At 39.2% G+C, this 10,908-nt stretch overlaps 1 protein-coding gene across 7 annotated transcripts in view; it reads right to left on the bottom strand.

Moving 5' to 3' along the window:
- Positions 1-5,508: 5,508 nt before the first annotated feature.
- pald1 (phosphatase domain containing, paladin 1) overlaps positions 5,509-10,908 on the bottom strand; it is a 46,213-nt gene continuing 40,813 nt past the window's right edge. For all 7 annotated transcript variants that reach the window (XM_023341012.1, XM_023341014.1, XM_023341011.1 and 4 more), the window contains one exon: positions 5,509-6,378. In XM_023341012.1, coding sequence (XP_023196780.1) covers positions 6,229-6,378 — 150 coding nt within the window. In that variant the 3' untranslated portion in view covers positions 5,509-6,228. The remainder of the gene's footprint in view (positions 6,379-10,908) is intronic.

Here is a 10,908-nt window from a genome sequence, read left to right as displayed (position 1 = left end):
GTAGTTAAAGCTCTGGAGCAAATGGGTTTTCCAATGCAACCACTCTAAGTCAAAGTGGTTAAAAGTGGCAACACATTCAATGTTTTGGTGTGGACACTACAAAGCCTTGAGCTCACTTCTAAAGAGAATTTGTGGGCAAATATGAAAAGACGTGTTTGAGCAAAATCACGCCCAGTTCCACCAGTTCTGGGCCAGAACTCCAACAAACTATTGGGAGAAGCTTGAGGAAGGTTTAACCCAAATCAGTTGAAAGGCAATGCTACCAAACACTAAATTCTGATTTTGAAGACATCAAGAATTCTTTCTTTAGCAAATAAAAATAAATAAGTTTGGCACTTCTAACTGATGTAAAGCAAGAAAAGCACAAAAAAGGTGCTTCCTTTTATTTGTTGTTTTTAAACTTCTGCTTTTAATTCTCCTTTTCATTAAGCCGACATTTCTGTATTTTAAAAAAATTGCATTATTGGTTTGATGTAATATTCTAATCTTAAATACCTTGTTTTCATTAGCTAAGCTGCATTAATAGAAATAAGGCTTGAAAACATTGGTTTCTGTGTAATTAATCGCTACGTGTTTCTCTAAGTGGTTGAGTTACTGAAATAAATCCAAACAGCTTTAACCACCCTTTGTGTGCAAATACTCATAGCTATGTAATCAATGTGTCCTTGTAAAACACATTATATGTCTGCAGTGTAGTCCAGCTTACAAGATAACACACTACCTTGATTTAGTTCCTATGGCAAAATCAGGATGTCTGCCAAAAGACTGAATGAGACAGGAAATGAGTTTTTGAAAGTTATTTGTCAATTTCTTCATTTTACTATGGAGACTTTTCATTACCCTGCTCAGTGAGGTGTGTAATGCATTGCCTATCAGGGACTGTGCATTATTGCCCATGGTAAAAAAAAAAAGGCTTGGAAGTGCAAAATTAAACGCTTCCCTTCATGCTCTTATTACTGATCAAATCCCTTTGAGAGCTCGGTGCACACTGGAGTCTCCAAGGTGTTTGTCATTCTGCCTTCATACACACAAGAACAATCAAAGCGGATGGCGATGCACTCGTGCACCCTCACACCAGCGCCATGCCTCCTGTCCAGACCAGCTCTCTCATCTGCAGCGGGAAGCTTTCCACATGAAGTTCATTACATCCCCTCTTTGCTGCTCGGCTCTTCAATGGCGCTCTTTGTCCGTCGTAATCTCTGGATCCTTCAGAACCACTAGCTTGAATTTCACTTTGGGGAGTATCTCAATGAGTTTGGAAGGGATTTCAAAGGCGAGGGGGCCGCTATATCATCCAAGCATGGTCCTCATGTCCTGGGCTTATCTTGACCCGGAGTCAAGTTGGCCGCATGCTGCAACTAAATAGGCCCTCTCCATATCCGTATCGGTTGTTTCAACCGATTTGTCTCCGCTGGTAAAGAAAAAACAGCAACAGACATTGCTCTTTGCAAAAGGGTTGCAGTGTATTTTATCCATACAGTGGCTGGCATCAGGTTTTATACGCCTGTAATGTTTTCACATTTTGTCACATCACCACCATAAACGTCAAGCTATTTTATCGATATTTTATGTGATAGATCAACGCAATGTAGTGCCTGACTGTGAAGTGAAAAAAAATCATTCCATTTTTATACATTCTTCGCAAGTAAAATTCGGAAACGTGTGGCCTGCATTTACGTTTACTGCAAAAGCATGTCGCAGGTGGCTTCCACTGCATTTACAGCTACAAGTCTTTTGCGGTATGTCTGCACTCAGTTTTCACATCTAGGGACTGAAGTATTTGCGAATCCTTCTAAAAAAGTACCTCCAGCTCAGTCGTAAAAGCAACTTCAAAGTTTTGCTTCAGATTTAAAGAATTTAGGCCATAACACAGGAATGTACTGTGATGCAAACCTGTAACTCTGCGCGTGTGTTTACGGTTGCTGTGTCTGGATTCTGGACCATCATCCCCAGTCCGTCTTCCTAACTCTGACCATTTTCCCTGTAGCTGCTGGAGAAAAATGTCCCCGCAGCCTGATGTTGTCACTTCCATGCTTCACCATTATTTTCAGATTTTGCCGTTTCCCCTTTTGGCAAAACTGAAACTGGGCTTTGTATGGCCTTCTTCTTGCCATGTTTCCACATATTTGACAGTTGTTGAAATGTCAGGCTATCCCACCTGTACATTGGATTTTTGAAGCTCTATCAAATTTACTATGGAGCTCCTGGCTGGTTTTCTGATTAATGTTCTCCTTGCCTGGCTTTCCGGGTTAGGTGGATGGATCATGTCTTGGAAGGTTTCCTGTTGTTCCATGCAATTATGTGATACTTTGTGTTGTTTTGCAACACTGCGGTGTATTTATCTCAACTTAATTCAAAGTTAAGGTAATTTCAAGAGGAAAGAAATGTGGCAACCTGTATGGTAGGTTTTACTTTTGAGGCAACTGGGTTTACACCGAGAACACTCCAGAGCAGATAGGCAGCGGTGTGACAGAAATCCTAACAACTTCCGTATTCCAGAAGATAAGCCTGCTATGCTCTTACAAGAAGGGAAGTGATCTGAGATATTAGTCTTTCAAAGTAGGCCAGCAAAGCCAAGTGAGCTTCACTGATGTGCCAGCCGCGGGTGGCTTTTAATCCTCACACAACCCTCGGTTCTGGAAAGTGACCCTAGTTTTCTTCTTTCTTTTTTTTTTAATTAAGACCCTACCTGTCCACATCAAAAGGCTTTTCAGATTAGTCTTTGATCTGACTAAGCTCTTTATTACTGTGTATGGAAAATGTTAAGATCTCAGTCCAACAAAGAATCATCTGTTTTTAGTTTTTTTTTTTTTTGTAAATGTATGCCGTTCAATCCTCATAACCTGCTCTGCTCTGCGAGGTTGGCACCGGCGCAAGCCAAGGAAGTTGCGCGGATATACGAGAGGTTTTCTTTCGTATGGGGTGCAAAAGGATGATGCCGAGATAAGGAGGAAAAGGGAAAGGAAGCTGAGGAGGGAAGAGGCAAAATTCTTTTGGGTTAAATGGTATCTGGACACTTAAAACTGCAGCACACCGAATCGTTAACGCAGATCAGCATTTTATATTCCACCCTGTTAAAATACCATCCTAATAATGTACCCAAAATCAGGCTTGCAGTTTAAGTTGCATTTTTATTTTAGTTTCCAAATAAAAAATGAACATACAATAAAAAATAGGGGACACATAATCTCTACAATAAAACATTAAATACTATAAATGTGATAGACAAAAGTCATTAGGATGTTATCAAAGCTTACACTTAAACATGCTTGTGTTGCAAAGTTACACAAAAATGTTTAACCTTCTGCAATTAATTAAGTCACATGAATTTCCATCTAATCCTCACAAAGTGATGCTGCTTATTTGAAACATCAACGGAGAAACATAAGGCTTCTTTATGATGGATATTTGATGTTTTTATTTGCTTATTTTTCTGGTTTTAAGGTAGGACTCTTGGTTAAAGCATGCTAAGTTACACCTTTGAAGAAAATCAAAATACCAAATTATATTTTTTTAAAAAGTGCTAAGACACTGGAGATATACGTTTGAACAGTAGTTAACAAGATGCACAGAGAAATCAGCTGATGACCAAAATTTGCTGATTTGGACTGCTACTGCCACTGCTACTGAAGGAAGACAACTCAAACTTAACTCAAGACCTCTTGGACCATCTGCGGTTCATTCAAGCTGTGAGAAAGCATGAGAGCGCAAAACGAAAATCAGATAACATGAACACTGAATGGAGTCCAGGAAATTTGCTTTGTTTTGTCCTTTTGAGTTTCAAGTATTTGGCAAATTTGGAAATCTGTTGAGGTTAGGATCTGCATCGAGGCAGCTGTTATTGTAATGACAGCTCTTGGTCTAAAGGAGGCAATTGTTAGCATAATAAAATCTTGTATAATGCTAAAATATGTAAACATTGTCTTTGTTTTAAAAAAGTAAAACATTTTTTACAGCAACTGTAACAAATGTATAGAGAAAGGATATGATCATATCAAATCATTTTGATGAGAGCAGAAGTTAGCAGTTGGGATGATTTTAAGGATTATCCAGTCCTCACACAGTTAAATCAAGTGATGGGTTTGCATTCTCAATATAAAGTTGAATTTATTCTCATTGCTGGTTGGATTCTGCTGATTCCACCTGGTGTCTATGGACAAGACCTTAAAACATAGTCATGAAGGGCAGAGAGTCTGGTTTAGGAACCTCAGATGACACGTTTAGGTTTTGCAGATCATGTGGGTTTCTTGGCATCTTCAGGCTATGATCTCAAGTATGCACTTGGAGAAGTTTGTAACAAAGTATGAGCCGGGCGGGATAGGAATAAGCTCTTTAAAGTCCAAGCAATAGTTTAAAAATGCAAGAAAGGGGCTTGTTTCTTCCAGGACAGGCAACAGTCTCTGCCTCAATTTTTTCTGTATTTTCAGTCTCTTTCAGTAATGTAACATTTGTATGTACACCCCTTAGGGTCAAAATGTGAAGCTATTGGTTCTCTGCTTAGTCTGTTTCAACCCCGACATATGTGTCAAGGAACTTGGATCACAACCAAAACAAAGAGATTCAGGATACAAGTAACTAAAATGAGCTTGAAAGAAATGAAATGAAAGAAATCACATTTGGACTCCAGGGCAGATCCTGAACCTCCTGAAGGAGTTAATATGTCCCTTCTGGCCTACAAACACCTTGGGATTTCCCAGACTACCGTCACAGAAGGGGGGGGGATGTCTGAGTTTTCCTCCTGGATGGACAGATGGATGATTTATCTAATAGCCTCATGACATCGCCCCAAGTTTATTTAAACAATCCAAGAGTGCCCTTGGCAGGAAGAGTAGAAAACTACTCTGAATTCTGATCTGTCACTTAGTAGATTATATTTGGCATGTGAATGTCAGATCCATTCAGATCAATGCATCTCTAGTCTTCAATGAAACATTGGTGCGATTGTTGGCCTGACAAAGAGAAACATGACTTTTCTAACCTTGTTACTAAAATGAACTACCCCAAATATTTCCAGAGCAGGTTATTTCCAGCCATAAATATAATAATTTGAGGTATAGTCCTGCAGACAGAGTGATGATATGAAGATGAGGCAACCTGATGAAAAGAGGATCTGCACATCTCCTGCTCACTTTTAAGCCGAGTCATTTCTACTTTAAACAAGCAGCTTGATACCACAAACGCAGCTCCAAACATGGTGTTGATTTGTCTCCAGTCGCGTGAATGACACATATTATGAATTATTTGGTTTTCAAAGGCATCTAAGTACTCATATTCAAATATTTAGGTCTATTTCCAAAAGCTAACAGTCGCATGTTGCAGGCACAATCCACGAAGCTGAGGCCGAACAACTCAAGGCTTCTGAAAACTGAAGGCATTTAAAACAGGGTCCTTGAAAAGACGAGAGTCCAATTGGTTTAAGGAACCAAATTACATGAAAAACTTACTTATTCTGCTGTGAACCATGCAAAGCTGTTATATTTACAGAGCTATAAAAAAGAAGGCCTAAGGGAATGTCTCAAGAAAATTTAATTGAAAGACCGCTGTAAAAACTTCAACAACATCTCTCTAACGTTTGAAAGACATAAACACCTTCAAGGTCAATCTAACATAGAAATTATTGACATGTCAGTACCTGCATCAGGGCACTTATAATCTAATGGCGTACAAAAAAAGGGGACAACGAAGGGACACAGTGTGGCAATTATCATAAAGGTGAAAAAATAATAATGTGAAACTGTTAAAAACCATTTACTCTTAGATAAGCTCATGGACGCATTAAAACTTAAATAACTGCCATCATATGTACACCATGAATTAAAACAAAAAAAACCTTGAAAAGGACAACGCTTGAAAAAAATAAATCAGGGCACACAACAGCAAACAGTTGACATGCAGCCATAATTGTTAGCTCACACAGTGGAATTTGTTTCTCTCCTTCAAAACATGTTTTTTTTTCCCCCCAAAGGAGATGCAAAAAAGGACTAAAACAATCTGCGATAAGAAAAAAAAAAAGTAATATTGGTTAACTATTGATTTTAAAAAGGCACCTAAAGGAGAAGATCATAAAATAAAAGTAAAGGCTAACGGGAGCTGTTAGGATGATCAACAATAAAACAACCGAAATAAGACCTGATGTCGTTCAAGACACAGGGGTTAATTGTAAAGGCATAACAAGGTTACTGTAAGTGTCTCTCATTGTGAAGGCGGTGAATTCAGAGGAATCATCCTTCAGATGAATTCCCCTCGGAAAGGAAGTGACTGAATGTTCTGCTGCTGCCAGCGGTAGCGCAGCCTGGCCAGCGGCGTCTCCCTTGGGTCTTCGAACTCTGAGAAACCCAGCTGGTTGAGGATGTCATAAACTCCAGCTCTGGCAGCCACCTACCACAAAAAAACAAAACAAAAATTAATGACAAAAAGGGGGAGAGGAAGGAAGTCAGGAAATATTTCCTTTTTTTCCCTCTTTTAAAAATGAAACGAAAATACTATTGCAGAACAAAAGCGTTTTATCCGCTGGTGTCTTACAATTGTAGCTGCTACACTGAAACAATAGGCGACTGTTGTCAGAAGCGACAGGATGAGGCAAGAAAAAAATTCTGATTCTGTGTATGAGACCCATAAGCAGCAGGAGAAAAGAGGTCAGAAATCTGTCTGCATGTCTGTTGTTGCTCCTGAGGTGTTCAATGAGAGACAAAGACACAAAGGCGGCAGTTTTGAGCCTAGCAATTGATCAACAGTTAAAAAGAGGTAGTACGACAAAATCTTCCATGTCTAGCAAAACTGAAGCCGTATAAAATTCTGTTTGCAGTTTGCTACAAGCCATCTGAGTGGCACAGAAAACACACAGAAGACGATGCTCTGCATAAATTAGAAGTTTTAGCTTTCTGACATACCTGTAAAGAATTTACAGGAATGCCAGTAGAAAAAAATAACACTGAGAATTACCCTGAGAACGCCAACCCAATGGTGAGACACGGTGGTGGCAGCATTATGCCGGGACTTTAAGCAGTTTGTTCATAGTCCAGACTGCGTTCTAATTAACATATTGTAGCAAGACTGGAAATTATGTTCAGAAATGCAGATGAGGATACTTCTTACAATTTTGTTATTTAACCTGATAAATGTAGATTAAATTTACTGTAAGATGTGAGTTTTTATCATTGCAATGAGGAGAGTGCACTGTAGAGAGTTCACTGTTCATGTTAGTCCACTAGTCACCCTGAGTCATGGTTTGCTGTGGATGTCAAACACATTGCGATTAATGGGAAGCACCAACCAGAAACATCTGGCAACATAAAGCCCAACAATCCCAAATCTGTCCAAGACCCAACAGTTCCAGACTTCCCTGGAAGCATCTTTAAAGGTTAAACGGTTCATTAGAAGAGATTCAGCTTGCCAAGTTTACCCTGCAGCAGAAGATTCAACATTCAATAACCAAAATAGGAAAACAACAGGCAGGGGCAAGCAAGATATTGTTACAAGTTTTACTTTGCATATTTTATGGTTTCAGTATGGAGTCAGAATTGAATGAAGACATTCTGGAGGTAAAGTGGCCGAAACTCTGCCTGCCTGTCGAATTTTGGACAGGCAGGCAAAATACAGTACTGTGCCTTGTCTTTATATTTTGTTGCAAAGGAGGTTGAGTTAGTTGCAATCCTTTTGTTGCTCTCTTGAAAGAAAAGTATAAATAAAAGGTTTTACACAAAGTTCTTTTTTTTATCTTTAAAGCAACTGTTTATAAGTCATCCATTCAGCAGCATTCCTTGTCGTGACATCTATGCTTCCATGTGATGTTCTCCTGGAAAGCTGACGTGTCTGTTTAACAAGCTTTTTGATGACTTGGTGCAGCTGAACTATTAGTCAGTTGATGTGATTCCTTTGAGACGCCACGGTTTAGCTGTTCACCAGGGCAACCTGACTCATCCCCACCACATTCAGGCTGTCTAAATAATGGATGTGTGAAAAATCAGAAGACGGGGAGGGTAATTTGTGAGGAAGAGGCCAGAAAAAAGGAGGATGTTGGAGGGGCTCCAGTGAGCTGTGATTACATTCAATCTCTTGAGAATCAGTGCAGAGTGTGTTGACATCCTCTGAAGGATTGTCAAGAAGAATACCCAGTTTGGAAAAATATGTTTTGTACATCCTTGGTGCCAGATAATCAGGCAGGAAAGGTTTACTCCCTCTTGGAAAATAACTACTCTTGTCAGTTTAACCTGACATTTTATTGCAAAAATAATTGTGATGCCAAGAGAGCAAATAAGGGCAGAATAAAACAATGACTTCCAAAACACAATAAAAAGCAATGACTTAGTAATCCAATAGTGTCTTCCAAAAGGATTCAGCCTATCCATATTTTGACACTTTGCATCCTGCTGGCATCATTGTACTTCAATGGAATTAACTAATGGTTAAGGACATAGACAGTGCTCTGCTCAAATGAGAGAAAAATGAAACATGCAAAAAGTTGGGTGTGGCAGAAACCAAACACTGGACATCAACCTTACAAAGTAATATATGGTAGTGTAAGCATCAGGCTTTGGGGTGTTTGGAGAAAGTTAATGCTAAAATTGAAGGAGCTAAATGTAGATGATGATACCCAGAAACTATGGCTGCATCCCACTGAGTTACTTTTTACAGAAATGATTTGGGATGTTGTTTTTTGATTGTTTTTATTTTGCCTGAGTTCTGTTTATTTTTAACCTGTAAATACAATGGACATTTTGAAAGTTCACATGGAAGCTCTTGGTGATATTTTGGTTTATAAAAAACTAAGGCTTGCGTGCATGTAGCCTTAAAAATGAAGCATATTGTGCCTGCTCAGCGTAACATAACAAAAAATAGAAACTATCTGATCTGTGGTGGTAAATTATCTCACCCTCTATTGATTTATATTTGTAAAATGGTTTTGAAATCATCGGCTTGTAGTAATGATCTTGTTGCATTGACTGTAAGCAAAGCAGTTGGATTGAGGTCTTTCGTGCTGCAATGCAACAATCACTAACGCCAATACTCATGACGCCAGAGCTGTGGTGGTGGATTGATGGGAGGGGAGGCAGGGAGGCACCAGTCTTTCCCACACTCAGCGATCTCAAAGGCGGCACATACCAGGTCTGCGCAAAGGGACAGTGAAGCCTCTGTGGCACACATCAAAACAGCTGGAGTGACTGATAGGGCACCCTCATGCAGGCATCTAAGGTATGCACTGTACACAGGTCCCTCTATTGTGCTAAAGCCAACATTCTGGATTAGCAAATAGTTAATATCTATAACTTTCAAGAAATTTTTCCTCTGATTCTACTTTAAGGTCTGATGATGTACGGGCACTTTTAGCTATTCCATGTCATTTCAAAAAGCAAGGGTAAATATCAACCTATTTATCCCCAACATATTAGGGGGATATGCATATGTACGTTCAATCTTTCAAGACTGATGTACATCTTGTTGCTGTTGCTGTTAAAAACACAAAAATAAAATTTAAAAAAGCTACATTCAATGATTTCAGTGCATTTTTATATCTAATGTGACTGAATGTAATGTTTGTGTTTCCGCTATTAGATTCCTACCTCTCTCTGACATGATCTGAGCAAAACAAAAATACCCAAGTACACCACTAACCTAGTATCACCTGCCATGATTGGAAACCCTGCACTCCTGCTTTTAGTGGGCACAAAAATCAAATTAGATCCCACATCTACAGCACAGCCAATGTAGAGCGAAGGACAGACTGTGCCAGTTCAGACCTGAGAGGTTGTGTAACCACGGCTTCAAAAAACATGACCAGCGGTGGAGACGACCCGCGACCACTGCCCTCAGCGTTGGCCATTTGTCATTACAGATCCAGCCACGGTCACTGATGATAGGCTAGTGATTGCGCCGCAGGGTTGGCTGGGTCAGAATAATTGGGTGGCTGCCAGAGTGCTGCAACTGGGCCACTAAAGGCATCAGAATACAGATGTTGTTTGTCAGGATAGTGTTCGTTATACTAATGACAGTCAAATCAAAGCTGCTTGTCAGTCCAAATGTCTGCAGACATAAACAAATATTTACAGTTTAAAAATGAGATTTCATTTAATAACTGTGCTTTACATGTAGATAGATGCCTTATTAAGTGAGAGTGTAAGTACAATCAAAAATCTATTTTGTATCATACAGTTTCAGCAAAGAACTAAAGTTATCATAATTGCTTGATTGTGCCATACAATGGCACTATGTGCCTGGAAAACAGTGCCCCTTTGACAATTCTTACATTTTTTGAAATACTATTTATTAAAATAATCTATCTCACCAATCTTCTGACTTGGTCAAATTTGGCTGCTATACTTGTTTCTTTTTTATTTGGACATAGGACTGCTCCACTATCCACACTTACACTTCTGTCCAGACGAAGTTGCTCAACCAATCAGAAACTGACGAACAGAACCATGGGAACTGCATCATGTTATATTTAGAGTAAAGTGGAGCTTAAAGTTAGCAAATTACCAAGGGTTGTTCCTCTCTGATGCAGCAGAGTTTCAGAGGGAAAGTTTTACTCACGACATTTCATCAAATCAAAACTGTCAGTTATGTGGTATTTTGCACATTCAAATGAGCTCTTTTGCAATTGTAGCTTCAATAGAAAAGATTGAAGCTAAAGACTTTGATCACCTCAGACTGAAACCCAAGGAAGCTATTTAAAAACCTTTTATGACTTGAATAGTGGTCTGAGCTTGCTGTTCAGAAGAGCTGTTGCATTAAATTCATCAAACTTGTTTGGCTCAGGTGAACTTTAAATCAGATTAAGCACATTAATGCCTGGAAAATCCTTTTTACAGCCAACACAATTATAAAGTGCAGGCAGTAAAAGTAGAAACGAGTTACTTTGGAGACAAGCTGAAATAGGAAAGGTTTTCTTGATTTGCATTGAAGTTAAAA

Source organism: Xiphophorus maculatus, chromosome 10 (genome assembly GCF_002775205.1).
Source record: "Xiphophorus maculatus strain JP 163 A chromosome 10, X_maculatus-5.0-male, whole genome shotgun sequence".
NCBI classification, from domain to species: Eukaryota; Metazoa; Chordata; class Actinopteri; order Cyprinodontiformes; family Poeciliidae; genus Xiphophorus; species Xiphophorus maculatus.
Note: the sequence above shows the minus strand (reverse complement) of the source record. Positions and strands in the feature narration are given on the sequence as shown.